This window comes from Bacillus rossius, chromosome 6 (assembly GCF_032445375.1).
Source record: "Bacillus rossius redtenbacheri isolate Brsri chromosome 6, Brsri_v3, whole genome shotgun sequence".
NCBI classification, from domain to species: domain Eukaryota; kingdom Metazoa; phylum Arthropoda; class Insecta; order Phasmatodea; family Bacillidae; genus Bacillus; species Bacillus rossius.
In genome coordinates this window covers 63,883,923-63,905,828 of record NC_086334.1, presented here as the reverse complement: position 1 = coordinate 63,905,828, position 21,906 = coordinate 63,883,923, and the positions used below count along the sequence as shown (strand labels likewise).

The following is a 21,906-nucleotide window of genomic DNA, read 5'->3' as shown; positions in this document are numbered from 1 at the left end:
GCTTGGGACAGCCTTTTTGATTCGCCGGGTGATTAGCTGGTGAACCTGCAATACACGCAGTTTATTTCTTTCGCGGGCATCTAAGGCTGGGTTTATAAAAACCAAGCAATACACGCAAGACGCCAAATGTTCAGAAATCACATTTTATAGTAGCCTACCGGCTTATAAACTGTGCAAGGCACAATAGCGAAACGCAAGTTTTGTTTAACTTCCAAATCTCTTACGTTTTATCTTTCGTTTTTGACTGTCATATTTCAAAAGAGGTTTTCGAAAAACGTTTAAAAATGCACATGTTATGTGCATAGAAGCCTACGCTTTAATTTTTATTATATACCTACATCGTGATTACCGCTTGTAAAACTTTCACACGGTGATAAAAAATAACTTTTGTAAAAATCAAATTACTGACAATTCTTTTGTATTCGGGGTAGAAAATATGTTTTGTACTGTTTTAAATTCTAAGCTTAAGTATTGGTGAGATCTTGCAACTCGTATGGGTTATAAACTACGCGTAGTTTATAAACCTAGCCTAAAAGTGTGAAGTTGCTGCGTCCAACGGTGGCATCGGTAGGGAGAGTTGAACATAACTTTACCGCATGCCTCCCGTGAATGGCTGACCTGACATTTTGGGAGTTCGGTAGGAAACTGTTACCCTCTGCAAACTGATAGGAACAAAAAAAAAGTTTTTTTAAACGGTACTTACCGATCTGCAAAAATATAGTATAATCAGGGGGTGGCAATGTGTGTGCATGTTTATGCGGTAATTGTGTGAAGCCGTTTATTAAAAAAATTACTAGACAGAATTGTTCATTGTACCTCCTTTAAGTTGTGTGCAAAGTAACAGCCGTGTACCGTTAAAATATATACCTAATATTTAGTTTTGAAAATTTCAAAATTAAAATTAAATAAGAAAGCATTTTTTGAAAACATTTTTATCGTCATATTTACAAAATTGAAAGTTTTATTTACAATTCTGCCAAGTATATTTTTTATCTACTACGATATTCATGGGAGAAATAATTTTCTTGGAGGCTGCAAAACTAAGGATCTTAGCCTTAAATGAGTACCGCACAAGGGAAGCAAGAGCGCTATCTGCAGCATGGAGCTGCGGCTGTGAGTGGCTCGGCCCGGCGGCGACCTTGACCTGTCCTCGGAGAGACCGGCCCACAGAGTCCAGCCAGCTGCCAGCGCTGGGCTCGCCTACCTGGAACCAGCCCAGGCACGAGACACACTACTACATCGCCATCGCTCATAGCGGCGTGTGCCGTGAGCACACATTCCAAATTGAAAAATTGTGTACGTGTGCTTCTACCCATTGCCACCTCTATGGATTGTCGGCTTGAATTCTGGAAGCCTACACTTCACCAAATATGCTATTAGAAGTTATAAAGAATGCAAATTATTTTTTACAACCCATTTACGCATTCAATAGCAATAACAATGGAATAATTACTCGATGTCTTACTAACAATATTGTTTACAACGCTGAGTACAGCTCATGCCACCAGGGATAGCTGCCATCACTTTGTCTCGCGGTTTTTCGACGACTTCTCATGCTGGTTTTCAACAACGCAGAAAGGGTAGCATGCATTGTGCTTTGTTCGGGGATTGGCCGGCCATGGCAGCGATTGGCGCCATGACTTATCTCTCATATCGTAGATCTAGACTACAACTGGTTAAGTTGGGCGCAGGTAAAAACTGCATATACACACGGACATTTCTGGGCTCATTCTTGCGGGGTGATTTAGGTTAGGTACAGGACAAGAAGGATGGTCCAGGCAGAAGAGTTGGTCGGGGCAGAAAGTTCCAACCAGAGACAATCTATACGGGGAGACCGGTAAGTCATAGATAATACACGGTTCCGACTTTAAAGGCGACACGTGCTGCCATCTGTGATTGTACCACAAACTATTTAGACAAAAGGCAAACATCAGCGCTCCCAGTGGCGACTACCGGAACTACGTGAACCACGCTCGGTCGTGGCGGGTTTTTCGAATATACTGTTCTTATATGTAAATATTAACTGATGTTTTTATTTTTAAAATAGGCTATCTAGAGAGGGCAATAAACAAAATAAACGTATATTTAATAGGTTTGACATACAATACCAGCACTACAGCAACATTGAAACAAATAAAACTTGGAATTACTGGTTTGTATAATTTTTCTTTGAGTTTAAATTTTTCTCCTTCTTTATAACCTATTTGTATTTATTGTGTACAAAAGCAGAGAAACAACCAGTCTGTTTTCAAAGCAGGTAACATATTATCATGCAAAAAAATTTTTTAAATGTTTTACCTAAGTACTTGTTTTAATTATACAGCCACCTTAAAATATATATCTTCATTGTATAGTGCAGGGTATTGCTATTATTTTCTTATTATAAGAAAATAATTAATTACAAGTATTACTCATAAATAAAAAGCCATTATAAAATATCAGGAGATAATAATATATGTGAGACTATCAATTTGTAAACTGTTTGATATAATGCAATGATCTGCAAGTAATTAAGTTTTTAATTTAGATTACGTCCCCAATTTCGTGTCCTCTACATATTATGTTACCTTGATGAACATACACTTACCTCATTTTTACTTCATTAAGTAGCCAGGTTGAAAAATAGTGAAACATGTGAAATACTCATTGTAATTAATATTATATAGTGATCCCCAAAAAATTACACAATTTCACCTATTACAGATACCTTAACTTTTATTTTGGTCATGCATATGCTCAGAAAAACTACAAGTTCCTACAATTTTCACCCCTCTCCATTTTTTGCGCAACAGAAATGGCTGTTTGAAAATTTACAACAGATTACATAAATATGGCAGAATCTATTAACAAAATAAAACCAAAGTGTGAAAGTTAAAATATTTAAAATTAACCAACTTACATTTAGTAATTAAAATATTTCTTGCCAAATTACTATAATCTGATTAAGTTTGGTCTGTAATATTTTCTAAAACTAATATTTGTCTGTGTTACAACTTAAAAAATTTATTTATGTTTATTTGTCATTGGCTATATATTTAAGAAGGTTTCATTGTATTAGCATATAAATTAATTTACTGTAACCAATCAAAATCTTTTCACTCCTTTACAGTAGAATTTCAGCGAGTAGTTAGCTTGATTACTTTAACAGATTAAATTTTTATAATAAAACCCAACTAACAGCTTATTAACTCAGGAGTCTAATTCCGAGAAATGCATATAATATGATTATGAGCTACGATTAATAAAATTATAACCATAAACCACTTTTTCTACCCTTAAGAGGTGGAATTCTTTAAGTGTGTGTGTATATATATACACACACACACACATCCTAGTGTTTAAGTTAATCAAAACACCTAATAAAAATTGTTAAGGTTTGATTGATGCCGGAACAAACAGACGAAAACTCTAAAAAGTATGAACATATTTTTGACTTTAAATTAAATAATTTTACTAGTCATTTCTAACAGTTTATCATCATTTCATCCAATGTATAGACTTTTTACATCAAACAATTCTATTATTTGCTTAGATAGAGATTTAAACAATTTGCTTGTAAGGGGTAAAACAAAAACCAAGTCATTTACTTCCACTAAAATGGTTGATTTTATTTCCATATTATACATAATGCTCTTCCAAAACAAATGCTAGGTATTTAATTATATTTAATTATTTTATTCAAAACTTCAGGTCCTTGCACATTAATAACTTTTAAGTAATTAAGGCATTGAGCATTTTACATGGATCATGAACAGCATTCAAATACATTAGATTTATCATATATACAATACAGAGTTGGTGAGGTTTTGTCTATCAGTTGGTTAAAACTATTCCAGTACTAATGATACTGGTTTCAATGATCATTTAATAGTACAAACAAAAATAATTTTTAATTAGTAAAAAACAGTAACATTTTGTGATTTTCTCTATTAACATTAAAGACCATACACTCGAGTAGTTGTAGGAATTTTCCAGGCTTTGACATGACAGGCAAAATTCAAGGAATTTCAACGAGGTTGAGAAACCTGTAAAACTTTTTTTTTATTAAACATGTATCCCAATTTTATTTAAAAGCATGATATACTGATAAAAACAAACACTTCAGTTAAAGCATGTAACATTTTAGCCATAGCCCCAAAAAAATACAACACACCTGATTACTAAACAAGAAATGGAAATATTTAAACATTAAGTGGGAACAAAAAATGCAGCCACTAAAAAAAAAAAAAAAAACCAAAATGTAAATTAAAAAATAAAGGGGGGTTTGTAAAATATCCCTCAAAAATATACATACAAAAACTGACAATTGTAACAATATTGTATGTATATATGTATATGTCTCAGTGACCTCTGACATGTTCTGTATCCCTGGAATACCTCCATATGGGATCGACTGAATGAAATGAAATAAATAAATAAAATAAACGGTTGTAATACATTATGAGTATGCTAAAGTATTGACATTTTGTAACACCATATATTGAGTTATAAAAGTTTTAAGGTTAGAATTCACTAAGAAATTGAGTAGATTAAAAAAAACATTTGACCACAGCCTACAGGCACCTATTTATTCTGGAATAGTTATGAAAACTTCTATAAACCTCTTGAAAATGTAATAGACATATCATATTGTCTAATATTCCATAATGATTGCTAAAACATTTTCTCATATTCCATGTAGAGGAAATGTTTTGAATATTTAAAATTTTATGCATCCAGCTTTTATGAGCTTTGAATAATTTTCCTATTATGCGTAATAAGGTAGTTATGAATTTTTATTGTTGACCTTCAAACACTATTTTTCATCCCTTGCAATAATAAGTAGTAGTAAAAAATTTATCTTTGGAAACAAAATAAAGATGGTTTAAAATGTATTTAATCAATTAATTCCATGGGAACAAAGTAGCTCGCAGTTAATTAATGAACATTATTGCAAAATGCTATTTATGACAAATTATATACAACACACTGTATTACTGGCCATGCATCACCATACCCTGTAGTCCTAATGTGTCTATATCAATGTGGCATGCTCGATGCCTAGAGATGGCCAGGTCTCTGAAAATGAGCATAATTAAGGGGGTCAATATCTCACCTCACACATACCACATAACACACTGACCAGGAGTCTCAGACGGGTTCACGTGCCCATTCATGTGGTGGCACCCACCATAAATAACCTCAATATCAAACCACATTAGGTGTAAGGCCCTCACCCTTGCAGTTTTGGTTATGTCATTTAAAAAAAATGTTATTAGACAAGTTTTCTTATAACTCCTATGAATTATACTACATGCAAACTGAAGTGATAATTGTCATACGGGAGTTATAAACTTTTTTTTTTCAATAAATCTTCCTAATTTATATACCTACATCGGATTTTGCCCATTATCGAACTCTGCCAATATTTTCTAATCCTAAATTTTATGCATCAGCTTGAAAGTGATTGGTGAAAATTTGCAGAAGTTAACATTTCAATAAAAATGTGATAGATACATACATACACACACATTTACATATATATATAAACTTCTGAGATGATTTAGGGTTTGGTGTCAATGAACCATGCAACCAAAAATTTACAAAAATTTACTGGAAGTCACACCATGTTAAGGGCCACTATAGGTAGTCTTTCTTCTAAATCTACCTAATACAATATTTACTTCCTTAATTTGCACAAAAATATCATCACACAATGTATTCGTACACTTTTAAATGGGCTGTCTACACAGGAATAAGAAATAATTAAAAGCCATTATGTTACATCCAACCAATCAATGCTCAAGTGACAATTTTACTACAGAACAATATGATTTAATACAGTATACATTAACTATTATCACTGTATATCAATTTTGCAACAAGTCTCTATCATTACCATAATACTAATGAATAAAAGAATATGTGAAATAATAAGAGAAATCACAGGGGGCAAATACCCATCATAATTTTAGACTTAGGCTGCATATACACATATTTGTGTGAACTGTTTTGTACATTTCTACCTGTGTGACAGAACTGACATTTTCCTACAGTGCTTTTTCATTTTCTTGGATGAAATTAAGTTTCTGTTTACCCTCTTACACCACCACCTCACTAAAATCTCACAGATTCCCTTCATAAGGAAATTTTTGATGATGTCCAAATGTTCCTGACATTTACCTTCCTTCAACCACATAAAGTCACATTTATTTTCAAATTCAATGGATACTGTTTTTAGCAGATCATTGGAGTGCGAAATACTAGCCATAATTCCTTCAAACAGTAATGCACATTGCCTGACTAATTTAACTGTACACTGTGATGGATAAGTTAATCTGCTGGTGGTATCTGAAAACTCTTTGAAACATATTGCTGTGTTACAAAAGTCTTCTTCACTACCCACTAACAGCCTACTGCACTCTTCACACACAACCTTCTTCAACACTTTACGGACTATATAACCAGCCACATATGCATCAGGCAGTACAGATATGTCTCCACACTGAACTGCATTTTCAATATCTGCCACTGCATTAACATAACTGTCATAACAAGGCTTCACAACTACATCACCAGAACTAGCATTTTTATCAGAGGGTTCAAGTCCAAAAAGAAAAGTATGTAAATCACTCAAAACTGTTGCGTGATCTGCCTGACAATTACCAGAGTAACCTTTAAATGCCAAACTGTTGATAACAGCTGTCTTCAATGCTGCTGAGAACTGATATATTGTTGGGTTATAATTAGACCCACAGTAAGATCGAATTGCTCCAAACAAGTTTTCCAAAGCATCCTGGTTAAGGTTCCTAAGCTGCAGGAACCGAAACCCAGCTTCCGACAAAACACGCCACACATGAACTGCAGCATTCATAGATGTAATCCAGCCCCACTGTGAAGGAGGACGAGATACCAAACTACGATGCTTACCAGGCGTTAGTGGTGGAGGCTTTTGTTTCCTTTCTCTGTTTAGTCTTCGATCAGCAGTTGGATCAAAGCAAAACTCCCATTTCTGAACTTTGCTTTTAGCTTCATCTTGCCAGAATTCAATATGTGGGCTGTTGGCAGACAGTGCACACCTCAATGGCTTGCCAGACTGTGGATACTGTTCAGTTCCATTAAAGCTATCAAAGATAGCATCCACATCTGCCACAAATGAAGCTGTAATAGTAGCTTCGATTGGCAAAATATCTGGAAAAAAATATTGGAAAACTTTAAGAACTGACAAGCGAGTCTAAAAAACTTAATATATTACAAAATAAATAAAAGTAATTTAGCTCTGGCATTAATGACAAACTGACAATAAAACATCTACATAATTTAAAGTATAGGTTTATATATATATATATATATATATATATATATATATATATATTGAGAGAGAGAGAGAGACAGACACACGCACACATGTACGCACGCACACACACACACACACCATTTATTATATACATAAATGTATAAAAATATCCTAATTAACTTCCGATATGAACAGAAAAATATTTGATGTATAAACAAATAAATTATTATATACATTAATGTTTTGATAGTCATAGGTCTCCCGTGCATTAAATGTAGTGAAGGATGCACTGCAATTATGTATCTACATAATAAAATCAAACTGCATGTACGGAAACCTGAAAACTGTTAAGAAATTATTTGTTGTGTGAAATTATTGTTCATTACTAGGAAGCAACAGGGGGTAAGAGTTCCGTAGGCTATTGTGTATCCAAATAAACCTTGTGATCCTGATGGTATGATCCTCATGGCATGATCCTGTACACCTGATCCTGTGGTACATGATGCCTATTTTTAGCAGTGGGGAGGCACGTAACGCCGATGTGGTTCGCGCTTAGCGCAAATCCTGATGTAATTTATCTTATACATAATTTATTTTTTACAACATGTTTCGCGCTGTCGTGCTTATTGCGTCGACGCTACGCGCCTCCCCACTGCTAAAAAAATAAGATTTTTGTACCAAAGGATCAGGTGAAAATGATCATGCCATCATGATCAAAGGTATATCTGGATACACCCGGATATGCAAAACAGAACTTTTACCCAACACTGTTCATTTTATTGTCATTTGCCAACTAAAAGAAAAATGTTTTTATTATAAACATAACAAGAAAAAATAGGCAAAAATATAGTACCTCTACTGACAAAGCTGTGCAAAGTTGCTGCCACAGTATGGCTCATTACTTGTGCAGCAGTTGCAACTTTCATCCGGTCACTGGAGGTAGGTGTGAGGTGGGCATCTGTAAGTTTTGGGGCAAGTCTGAAAATGGAGTTGTTCTTATCCTCTTCATACATCCTTTGCAAATGTTCCCAACGGGCCGCTCCACTAACAGTGACATTTCCTCTCACTTTCACACCTCTCACAACATGACTTTCGAACATGTTTCTTGTGCACTTTAAGAGATGTGGTGGATCAAAAAATACTACCATTTTGTGCCCTTCATAATCAAAAACAGGGTCCGGAAACTTTGCTCCGAGTCCTCTAAGAGCAGAAACATTGTTTGTCCCCATGTCGCATACAGTGGCCACTACTTTTAACCCAACAGCTAAACACGCACCCAGCACCTGTTGAATGGCTTGTTTCAGGGCTGGCCCCTTCATTCCACTCCGGGTAAAAAAACATGCAATGGGTTGCTTCCAACGTTTACGTAGACCACGCACCATGAAAACCATTGCCTGGTTTGCCAGCTCTCCTGTTCTACATGCACCGTCATCAACATAACCAAGAATTCTGTCTTCACTAGAGCTATACTGAATATTCTCCTTTAATGACATTTCATCAAACAGTAAACAACAGTATTTGTCATTTTCATTCATTGAGGCTACAATTTCCTGCACCACGTTCAACACTTTCGTATCCACACCACACTTGAAAGGCACAGCATTCAGCATAGATGTCAGCGTTCGTTTGCATGGAAGAACAATCATTTGCTTCAGAAGACGATAAGCTGCAGGACTACGTTTCAAGATTGTGAGGTACATTATTTTTTCTCTTACTGTCCATCGTCTACCTCTAGGGTTTTTCTTTGCACATCGTAACTGGGAAACAAGTAGTTGATATGCAGCTGGAGAAATTCCTTCCCTAAGCTTCAGAAATTGTAAATCGCTCTCTGGGTTTTTGCAACGTATTTTTTGCGAAACCTCTTAAGAGCCTTTGTTTTGCTCTGAACTTCTCTGAATAATTTTATTTTCTTAGGTGTCAAATCACTAACTCGAGACACACCAAAATTTCTCAGAAGGGTTGGTCTCAGTTTCTTTTTTTTCTTCTCCACTCCCGGTAGAACTGAAGTAGTCTTAGTTTCAAAATATTCTTTTGACACTGTATCCAAAGGAAGTGCCAGTATTTCAGACAATTCTTCATTCATAGAACTTTCATTGTTATAACCAACATTCAGCTTACATCTGACTTTGGAAGGACATTTTATCAATGTGGATGATGTCTCCTGTACTAGAAAAGTATCTGCAGGTCTTCCAGAAATACCAGGAATTGGCACACCTGTTGAAGAACTGGCATACACACGCTGTACACTGCCTGGGAGTACATGTGGTGATGATGGCGACAACGATGACACACAGTGTTGACTAGGAAAAACCTGCGGTTCTGTAACTTTTGGTTGAACTTTAGCTATGGGGTGAATTACATGCCCAAAAACTGAAGGTACAGCATTTCGGTTCAATTTCTTTCTTTCCGCAGAAACATAATCTGAATAAAGAAAATGTTCAGCACACAAATATTTAGCATGGTAAACACCCAAATCATGAATTTGAGTGATTTCTTGCCCACCCAATTCAATGACTGCATTGAGCCAATTCTTGATTCTGAAAAGAACAAATTAATAATTAATACAATTTTCACTCGATATACTGCAAAGAAAAACCATTAAAATTTTTGATTTATACGTACTAACAAAAATATAGCCTTATCTATTAAACAACATAAATGTTACATGTAAGCCTATACTTGCTCTATTACTCTGAAAATTTACTGTAATGCAGGAAGTGAAATTAAAAACAGAAAACTGTGTTACATTTTAAAAAAAGGAGGAGAAATGAATGATGTTATAGGAGTAAGCAAAAAAGGTTGGGATTCAGTAGGATTTCATTATTTAGTAACAATGTAGTTGACATGTTGTTGTGTGGTTTTTTTGATGGGAAGTATATAACTTAGTGTAAGACTTCTTGAGATGATTTTATCTCTGTATCCTAAAGTAGATTACACTCCCACCCAGTCTAATATATTCCGCAATAACAGCATTTAACTTTTTGAATTTGAGACTTAAAGATATTTTATTGGAATTGTGACGAATAATACAGTCCCATCCAGCATTGGCAGTGTTGATGTATCACATATTTGCTCTTAAGGTGGACTCTTACAAAAATGTGGTACGAGCTCACCCAGCTGTGACAGGTGCGACATAAAGGATGGTATGCTTAAACTGTTGTACTAAGCACAATATTGCTACATGGCTTTGATTATTATACACTTAATTAAATAGTGGCAGTGTTAATGAAATATACATTGGCTAAGATGAGCTCTTACAAAAATTTGGTACAAGATCACCGGTGGTGACATAGCTGCGACACAAGGATGGTCTGCTTACACTTTATTGAGCACTATATTGCTACATGGCTTTATAATTTTATAAACTAAAAAAAAATAGTGGCAGTGTTAAGGAAATATATGTTGGCTAAGATAGGCTCTTACAAAAATGTGGTATGAGCTCACCCAGTTGTGACATGTGTGATATAAAGGATGGTCTGCTTAAACTTTATTGCTATGTGGATTGTTTAATATTTAATTTAATTTAATTTTTCAACATATAAGCAACAGACTTTCCTAGTAGACTGCCAAACGAACGAAAGCCTATATAACAATTAATCTGATAGTCTCGGTTGCCCTCAAATCGGCATTCTGTACAATTCTGTACTTCGCTATAACCTTCCCCATATAGTACCACTGTCAATGGTAGGAATTTATCTCCGCCGTTTGCAATACATTCAGGAAGGTTTATATTAATAATTTGAAATGTTTCCGAATTTTTAATATATTTTTTTAATGAATAGGGGCTAAACTAGATAATTATCGCTTAGGTAAACAGAGCGAACGGAAAACGCGATAGGTATGGATTTTAAGGTTATTATAGTAACAAGTTATTTGCAAGCACACCAGGGCCACATAACAAAGGGCGTGCCGAATGCGTCTAAGATGTTTCCCATGAATGTACTATACATATTATTATAGTTTTTACTTATTTCACTTGTAAAACTTTTCATAAAACTAGGAATACTCACTGATCAGAAGATCTTGGAAAACGGTGCACAACCACATCTGGATTTACGAATGTGCTATTTCCACACGATTCTACAAAGCATCGGTGAGCGTTTCTAGCCATCTCCAAAATAGTTACATTATTCAGCTCCCGCAATTAAAAAACGACCAAAATCAAAATTGTTATCAAAAAAGTAACAAATCGGTTAAAGATTCACTCTCCTCACAATATAAACATTTGTCGAACGCACACGAGACACGCCATTACCAACAATAAATTCATTTTCATTTAATTTTTTAAAATGTTCTATAATGTTCGTTTTTATATAACGAAATTAAAAATATATTTTTTAAAATACGAAACATGAATTAACATAATTTAATAATTGTTAAATAAATTATAAACAACTTGTTTACTAAAAATTAAGTTTCTTTAGCGCTATCTATTTTTGTACCAAAAATTAACTCCGGATCACTAGCTCCATCTGTGAATGCCAAGCGTAGTTACATCAAGGAACCTTGTCGGACATTTGAGTTGCTACCCCCTGGTTCCAACCATGCTGGGGTGGGGAGCTTGTATCTTGCGGTCCGTGTCGGTGTTTGTAAGCGACTGGGTTGGTACTAGTGACGCATGCGCACCTGGTGGCGAGCGACAGTACTTGTCGCCCTTCAAGCTACAAGTCGGCACGTGAGCTTGAGAAATGAAGTTGAGGTTGAGAGTGAGGTTGCGAAATGCCAACATAAATTACGTTTTAACTATAAAGAAAAAAATGAAATTTCTTTAATTTAAAAAAAACTTAAATATAAAAGTGCACAAGTGTGCAGGTGTAAAAAGGTATGCGCAAGTGTGTGCGCAAAAGTATGCCATGCCGTCTCGTCCTCTATCGCTTACCCCCCCCCTCCAAAACCTATTTCCCCTCATGCGATTGGAATTTTCGTAACGCTCAAAAGTTGTTACCTACTCAGCAAAGAATTTTCACGTCAAAATAAATTTTACAAACATTCGTAGTTTAGGAAATGAGGAAATGAGTTGGTGTTGATCGCACCAGGGTAAAGTCTGCGACGTGAAACTATTCTCAGTAGCAGTTCTGATGGTACACATCCCTCCGAAATGGTTTGAATTTCTTTCAGAAGATATTAATTAATTTTACCTGGCATTTCAAAATTATCAAATTTGTTACGATTTCGACAGCCAAGAAACATGAAATTAGTTTTTGTTATATAAATGCAAACCATATCATGAAGTAGCCAGTGGCATTGAAGTTAAACCTAAAAAGTTTCAGTTCTGCAATAAATTAAATTCTCCTTATTTGTACAACCCAAAAATGTTACAAATGTAACTTTGGCAGCTAATTATGCAAAAGGTATGCTCTGTATACATTTTTCATTTCGTGAAAGTTAAACAATTGAAAAAGTCTAAACGTTCATCAGTGATTAATATAAATATAAAATCATGATCTGAAATGGGAGGCACCCCCTTAACAAAGGAACACTCGTTGTTTGTTTACAATCACTCTCAAACACATGAAATTGTTTACAAAGAATATTGACTTAACGGTAAATGAGGGATAGATTAACCATTTGTATTAATTTCGTGTACTGTAAAAATAACACACTTAACAGATACAGACGTGCAAAAATTGACAATTTTCCTGCGTGGTTCGCTTAAAAAAAAAAAAGCTCATCTAATAATGAAAGTATGCAATGAACGCAAATCAGGTATGCGTTGTACGAGTTCCATAGAACATTGAACATCCCAACACAACTATCAACTACCAATAACCAGTAGTTAATTAGAGCTGCTTTTCATTCAAGTTTTCATTTAACTGCGAGAGATTTGCCCCGAATTTCTACTTTCACACTTTGCTATTATACACTCTGTATAAGCGATAAGGTATTTTATTTATTTATATTTTAAGAGATCCTGCCAATGTGATTCGGACTTCTGATCATTATTTAATAGACAGAAATAAAATATTAAACTAAGGTGTGCTGTTAAGTACAATGATGAAAATGACATTTTCTATTCATTTATTTTGGAGAAATATTTAAATATTTATTTAAAACCAACTGAAAAATTTAAAAATTTGTTACTAAAAAATACACCACTTATACCGTTTAAGCCTTTTCTCAGAAGGTTAAAATTTAGGGGAGAAAATAGATCGCATTACGTTATTTTTAATTTACCTTTATCGTGCTGTTTCCTATTTCCTCTTACTAGTTATATATATTCCTTCATAGAACCAAACAATTTCCCCGTAAGTATGGTATCACGGAAAATTGCAAAAAATAAGTTGCAAGTGTTTTTGTTGACCATTTATTATTTATACCTTTATTTTAATTTATGCTTGATTAACTTCAGAGAAATGTTATTTTTTTCAAAACCATATTTACCGCTTTTCACATCCTTGGGCTGGAATTTAGTAATGATTAATAGCGTTGTGTTTAAATATGTTAACTAGCTTGATAATAAGAAGTTTCATTAAAATCAGTTAATTATTTTATGAGTTATGCCGGAATAAACAGATGAAACCAATAGACGAAACCAAACTGAAGGTGGAAACATACAAACGATACACGATAAATAGAACACACATACATACGATAGAGACAGATAAGACTCTTTTTAGATGCATTTGTTTTCAAAATTTTTAACAGAATTTTTTTATTTTAAAAAATTAATCAATGCTTTGCACAGTAATTTACGCGCGAGGTTTTTTTTATATTTTTAAAGTTATGAGTGTTATATTCGGAGTGTCTTGTTCATATGTGGCAGTTTTACATAGCGAAGCCCCACGATACACTCTGACAGGTATCAAATTAACATAATATACATTGATACATGTTTAACTTGTTCGTTGCTTGGTGGATCTGCGTTTGTGTCGCTTATGGCGTTACAACACCCAACTGCAGCACATGTCAGCTGGAACAGAGTGTACTTGTCTTGTTGACCGGCCTATTCCCGGGAGGGGAAAACTTCCTTATTTTCACAGACGAGAGAGTCAAACACCCGATCGTGAATCTTCGGTTTTTTTTGTTTATTGTAAATAAAGATGGCGGTGTTGATAAAAGGATTCTAATGGTCAATTAGGTTAGGTTAGCTACATTATAAATACTTTAAAACATTGTGGACGGTTAATTTGGTTAGGATAGCTACATTAAAGATACGGGGTAAAAAAGCAGCTTCGGGGAACTTCGGGTTTTGGCTCTCTCGTCTGTGAAAAGAAGGCTTTCCTTCCCGGGATACAGGCACATGTGTAAGACGACCTTGTTTGCATGCCACCTCACACAGGAGACGAGACGTTTCCGAAGTGAATACTCGTATTAGCTTGACAGGGAATTTGCGCACATGTGTATCACTTTTGGTGACAGGAATATATGCGAGTTGTTTTCTGCCACTAGAATAACTAATAAAAATAAATTAATACATTCAATCATATTGTTTTTACGTTTCATGGTACATACTCATAAAACAGGCATATTGTAGTACATTTTATGTTTTACAAACACGTTATATTTGTTATCAGTGCAATGCATATATTAGACGGACTTAATTTTACTCATTCACACTTTTCCCCCCAGAAAAGTAATCTAAATGATTTGTTAAATATCATACGTCTGCAACACAAGCAAAGTCGGCTATAACAACTGATAGGTGGACCATAATAAAACTAAAATGGAGAAGTATCGACTCTATTAAGTATATTATGTAGACAGATATATATATATATATATATATATAAGTTTTATTTTCAGTAATTTAGTTTCTCTGAACATGTTTTTGATTTTCTAGTTAAGAAGTTACCATTTCAAATGGCGGTCATTTCAAGGATAGGCAAATTCTGAGATGGATCCTTGGTATCATACAAGTTTCTGAACTTATATGCGTTCAACACCACCTTCTTTCCTATCTTCAAGCGCACGTGCTGACCGGCAGCCGCCAGGGGCGCATGCGCCACTGGTGCCAACCCACACGCGCACAAACACCAATGGTGCTAGTTACTTTACACACCAGGGGAGGGCACTTCGGGATGACACTCGCTGTAGTAGTAGTATTCGTTCAGGGTGTTTGCCCTTTTGGCAATTAAGCGCACTGGCAAGACAATTCCGAGGAATAAAGCCTTTGAGAACTAAGACAGTTGAAATAGCTACTAGGTATGTTTCACTGTGACCATCGGGAGCGGTCTAGGTGGTGACGTACTTGTTTGCCATGCAGACGCTCGTGTGCCCTCCCCTTGTGAGTTATTAGCACCATACAGTTTCAGGTACAGACAAAGAGTCATATATTAGAAAACCATTCGGGGTTGGAATTTTGAAAGTGCTACTAGACGTTTATATAACAATGTTCATTTCTTACATCCCGTTTTTGTGTATTCGGAGATGCATTTAAACATGACAAAACTCCATTTCTGAATGTGGTGGCAAAAGGGCATAATTATTTTTATTTGTTATGCCAATTTTGACTTATACGGTTTCATTAGGTCTGGGTGGTTGGCTGTAGCCACATATCGTGACTGTGTGTGTGGATGTAACTTTTTTTGTCGTGGCGTCGTTGCGGAACTATATGACATTGTCATTGTTACTACACTGTAAATATATGCCGTGATATTTTTACCAAGCTATCAGTGGATGGTCGGGGCATTGTTGTCATTGTATGAGTTAAGTATTTTATGGTGTTTATTACGGGCTATCAACAGACAGCTGGTGTTATTTTAATGAGTAGGGGACGTGGTATTTGTGATATGGCTGACAAATAAGGTGTTTACGGTAATGCTTGTACGGTCGTATACTCTTTGCATGGTTTTGAAAGTTAATATTTTTCAAAAGTGTCAAGGAACAGTAAAAGGTAAAAATATATATTTAATTTGTATTCCGTTTTTGTTCAGAAACTTGAAGTGACGGGACCTTCGAGTTTATAGTGGTCTCCTATCTTTTAGTACCCATGAGTCCAAGATGACATGGAGTCATCTTGGAGGTTGGGGTTGTACTCATGATCCTCACCACAGGGTTGGCAGGTGAATGGAGATTTAACGGTTTGTCTACTTGCTTGCTGATTGTTTTGTTAAATCTTTGAACGTTCACAATTGGTGCACACACGGCATATTATGCGTTCCTGGATAAAGAAATCAATATAATTTCTTGAAGTGATGGACTTTTAATGTATTGCAGGTTGGTGGTTGGAGCTCCCAGAGGCAACTCTTCGTACATCACTCACAGAAGACTGACAGAGCCCGGGACTGTGTTCCACTGCCGCTTACGTGACGTCACGTGTGAGCAGTTGGCTCTGGACTTATCAGGTACAGTTCAGACTTCATACGGTAGAAACTTCATACCCCAAAACTAAGTGCCATTTTTAACCGACTTCAAAATAGGTGGAGGTTCTCAATTCGTCTGTTTTTTTATGTTTGTTACCTCAGAACTTTTGACTGGGTGAACCGATTTTGATGGTTCTTTTTTTATTTGAAGCTGGTGCTTCCCGTGTGGTCCCATTTCAGTTTGGTCCAGTTCTGACAGTGGCATCCATTAGAAAACCATATGTCTTAAATTTGCATTAAGTATGTGCGCGACAAATGGACGAATAACTCAATATCACGCCAACCGATTTCGATGATTCTTTTTTTACTGGAAAGGATTTCTTTCAAGGGTAGTTTGATGAAAGTTTGGTTAGGGTCTGATTATGGGATCCATGCCAAAGTAACGGAACTCTTCAATTCTTAGGAGCAAATTAACGATACTCGGCCGAATCTTTTATAGGCTATCCGGATATTTGAGTCACCTAACATAACGTGGATCAAGCGGAGACGGTTTGCACGTTGCTCTTCTGTCTCTTTGGATAGATGATCGTGTATCACGCTGAGTCGGTGGGCACGTTGCTCCTCCATCTCATTCTATAGACGATCGTTGATCAAGCCGACGGTGACTACTTTTTTCGATATTTTCCCTGTTCAAAACTTTTTCAGGAAAAGCCGCATTTTCGAAAGTCTATTTTTGCGCTCTTCGCAAGTCTCTTTTGAAATTGTCCTCGAGGTACATTTCCTCTGTTGTGATAGGCGTTTCTCCCTGACTTCGTTTGTTTCATTTAAACGGTTCTGTCTCATATGAGCAGCACGTTTAGTAAGACTACCCATATTCAGACAAATTAATGTACTTCAGATTCACTAAAAATAAAAAAAAAATAAACACAAATTTTAACAAAAAAAAACAGACTCAAAAAACTATTCCAAAACAAATTAATATGCACTAAAAAGTAAAAAAAATAATTGCGTATTCTTCTACAACTTAATAAGCAACTTATTTTTATACTCATTAAAAAAATTATGTATAATGTAGTTACAATTATTGTTATTTTTGGAGTCGGTTTCAGCCAAGGAAACACTACAATATTCCTAGCCATAATAATACGAGAATATTTAGGAAATATTTTTTTTTTTTTACAAATTAACTTTTATACGAACGACAACATACTGTGAGTACTGTGACAGAATACAAATACCTAATTAAACCCATTTACAAATTAACTTTTATACAACTATATACTGTTACACTTTCTGTGACCTTGAAACGACATAAAAAATACCTAATTAAACCAAACAAACGAACTTTAATACGACACAATGCTGAGACATAATGTAGTAAACGGTGATACGAAATTATAGCCAATATTAAACACAAGGACTTACCGTAAGAAGGACGGTGTGGGTATGTGTTGAGTTAGATTTGAAGTGTGACACCGACTCCAAAAATAACAATAACTGTAGGTAACTACATTATACCTACCTTCTTGCGTAGTAAAAACATAGATCATACCTACATATTGATGAGTAGAAAAATAAGTTGTTTGTTAAGTTGTAGAAGAATACACAATTATTTTTTTTTTTACTTTTTAGTGCATACTAATTTGTTTTGGAATAGTTTTTTTTTTGAAGTCGGTTTTTTTGTTGAAATTTGTGTTTATTACTGTTCCTCTATCAAGATCAGATTTTTAAACTTTAAACTAGGCTAAACGGCTCTAACAGCATTTACAGCACAATACGAATGCAATTTTTAAACCCATGTACTCACTCATCCGTAATTATATATATATATATATATATATATATATATATGGAGAAATTAAATCCAACATGAAGATTACACAAAATTAAACTGATCATACTTTATTCCCTCTTTCCATCCGTATTTACGGTGGTTGTTTTTTCAGGTTTTCGGTCTCTCGTCGAATGTGGCCACTTTCTGACACTTGCAACATCCCGTTTAGGAGGTCCAAATTTTCTGATTATTGGGCAGTACATTTAGAAGGTCCACTTAACTGATTCTTGGGGCAGCCTATTTAGAAGGTGTACCTTCTGACTCTTGGACCATTTGGTAGGTCCACTTTCTAACCACAATCCCACTGATTGCATAATTGGCTATACGTCGCGTCGTTTACGAAATTCGGAAGCTTCTCTTACACTGTAGAACCGAGCGCTGTTACCAAGGGCTATTAAATCCCGTCTGGCGTGCTGTGCGCATGGCATCAGCCAATCAGAGCACCGAAGAAGCTATTAGGTAGCCTCCAGTGACGTCAGCGGGCTGGTATGTACTGTCCGTGACTGATGGGAAGATCCCTGCCAGGAATGCGGCCGCGAAGAGGAGCACTGACGTCACGAGGGACATGGAGACAAGGGAGTGTGTGATACTGTGCAATGTGAAAACATTGACTTGACTCAACTATGTTGTTATTTATCACCACGAAATAGATGTATAGAAGCACCCGGAAAGGTATTCACTACGCGTGTTTACTTAACAAATAATTCCTAATCACTTCTACAAAGCGATAACACAAAATAAGGCATGCTTCGATACTTTTCACATGCTTCAAAGTACAGCTACGAAAGTTATAGTAAGACAGAAACTCACCATTAATACCTACTCGATTCCAGTTTCACAGACAGAAGTATGTAGAAGTCGTGTGTCGAGGGCCGCAAGTATGAATATAAGATACGCAGTTGACGAAACATCTATATTGTAATATTTGTAATATTTGTTATTGTATACCAGTGTTTACATAATTATGGTTTTTCAGACATAAATAAAACATATCACTTCACTCTTTTCTTAACATTTTTCCAACGGCTGCGCCAGTTCTGACTCCGAATCAGTATTATCACTCGGCACTGCAGCACATGATGACTCGTCACTATCAGTTTCAGAGTCGCTGTCGTCATTATCCAAGTTAACAATAATACTATCTATCACGTCCGGAATAATTCCATCCTTCTAATATTCTTCCTCGACGTGCTGCACGTGTTTAAGAAATTCCGCCTAGTCTTCTTTCGTCACTGATGAAATTGAAGCTTCTGTCAAGTCTTTAAGTTTCGTAAGTGATAAATTCGCCAGTGACATTCTTCTAACTAGTCTCTTGATTTTTCCCCGTGCTAACTCGATTGCATTTAGATCACACATGTAAGGAGGCAGTCTTGAGTACTGTGTGACCAAACTGATTGATTTAACAGTCTATTCTGTATGCGTTTTCTTTGGGTTTATACAGTTCTACAAGCTTGTACAAATCTACATTGCGCATGCTCTCGTTGTTCTTCAGCCACAGCATAATGTCGTTTTTTACTGCAGACTTGGACGGGACTTTTATTAATTTCTATACTATATGGAGCATTGTCCATCACTACTACAGCATTTGGTGGAAGATTAGGCAATAATATTTCGTCTATCCACTTTTCAAAATTCACATTATTCATTTGACCATGGTAATCTCCCGTGGCAGTTCCTGCTTTATAAATAAGCAGTGCATTAGGAATGAATCCATTCTCAGTACCTGCATGCAACAAAATAAGCCTTCTACCTGCGCTAGCATTTGTTTGAACTCCGAATTCATCTTCATGCTGCCAGCATTTAGAAACAGTTAAATTACTGTCTATCCAACTTTCATTTAGATAACAATATCTCTGCCAACTTCGCGGTAGTGTCGTATTTTGCGAAGGTAGTCATTACTCCATGTCACTATGTCCGCTCTTTCAAGAGTAATTTTTTCTTGGACATGCACTTCCTCCACTTAAATCCCATGCTTCGGATAAAGCGATGTAGTGATCTTGATCCCCATGGAAACTCTATTTTGTTCTTGATTATAGGCAACAATTTCGGGACAGTTGGAATTTTCTTCTCGCGAACATAAAAGCCATGTATAGTATTTCTAATAACGCATCTATCGAAATCATCCACAACCATTGTAGTGTGTTTTCGCCAATCACTTCGGTTTTTACCAGGTTTTTATAAAGAACTGTTACTATTAGTTGCATTGCGTACTTTGTTCTCCTTTCTTATTCGTTTCACCGTTTGTTCGCTTACACCTACGTTATGAGCGGCTCGACGTGTTGCTTGAATCGAAGGAAATGCTAGGACACATTTTTTAGCTTCATTGCCACACTTCTCAATAACCGTAATTATAATTTCGCGTCCTTCACTGTGTATCACTTTCCTCTTTTTAGTTCCGCTAGAAGCCATTGCCGAAATAAAGATTGCAATTTACTGTGGCCACATTCACACAGTTACAAATAAAAGTACTAGCCATTATAATTGCAACTGAAACAAACGTTTAGGTCTACTTGTCTATACAGACATTACAGCACATTTCGAATCAAACTAGACTTCTAGAGAAGAGGACTAATGTTTGCACGAAGAATTCACACTGCCCAGGCGACAAGCAAACAACTGCCGTGCACCCCTGTTTTCCGGGAAACCCGACCGCCACCACCCCTACCCCCCACACCCGTGCCGGGGATCTTCCCATCAGTCACAGACAGTAAGTAGTATGTAGCGAGCCACCTCCTGCGCCTATATAGAATATGTTGGGGGGGGGGGGGGGGAAGTTGTATGTTAGCAGTGTACAGGTAGCGAGGGCGACAGAACTACATGGAAAAACACATTTGAAGCCAGTCCCAGAATATACTTTAAAACCTTTAACGAGTATGTATGTATATATATATATATACATATATACACGTGCATACACACACATACATGCATATATATATATATATATATATATATATATATATATATATATTGAGAGGAGACATGAATTTATTTTTCCTGTTCAAGAAAAGAGATCTATCTGTGTGTTACAGAATCGCTGGCATCAATTTGTTGTAGGCTGGTTTTTATCATTACATATAGTTTTCTTACAAAATACTTTTAAAGATGTTAGGTAAGGTGAACAGTAACAATATTAAAACATTACAGAACACGATCTAAATTTTAAACTTTATTGTGTTGTTAAAAAAATATTCACCGGTGCTTGATACGTAAAATGTTAATTTTTCTGTTATTAAAAAAAACTTTAACTTTTGATTACCATGTTTAAACTTTATTACATTTTTATCAACCTGAATAAAAACCAACTGATAAAGTTCTGGGATTGCAGCTAATTGACCATTTCATTGAACAGTGTAATTTCCATGTGGTGGTGTATCTCTTCTTTCAGGCAATGTTAACCATACCTTGCCCAACACTTATTTCAAGTACCAGGACAAGAAAGATAATGCGTGGATTGGTGGCTCCATCAGTGTTCAGCAGACACCAAACAGTCCGATGGTGGTACGTGACATTCATCTGTATCGTAGCTTTACTTGAGAATAGAATAATGAAGT

The 21,906-nt window shown here is 35.7% G+C and overlaps 1 protein-coding gene across 1 annotated transcript in view; it reads left to right on the top strand.

Annotated features, from left to right (window-relative positions):
- The window catches only part of LOC134533559 (integrin alpha-9-like), a 192,959-nt gene that overhangs the window by 19,373 nt on the left and 151,680 nt on the right, over positions 1–21,906 (top strand). The window contains exons 2-3 of the mRNA XM_063371095.1: positions 16,433–16,560; positions 21,741–21,853. Coding sequence (XP_063227165.1) covers positions 16,433–16,560; positions 21,741–21,853 — 241 coding nt within the window. The remainder of the gene's footprint in view (positions 1–16,432; positions 16,561–21,740; positions 21,854–21,906) is intronic.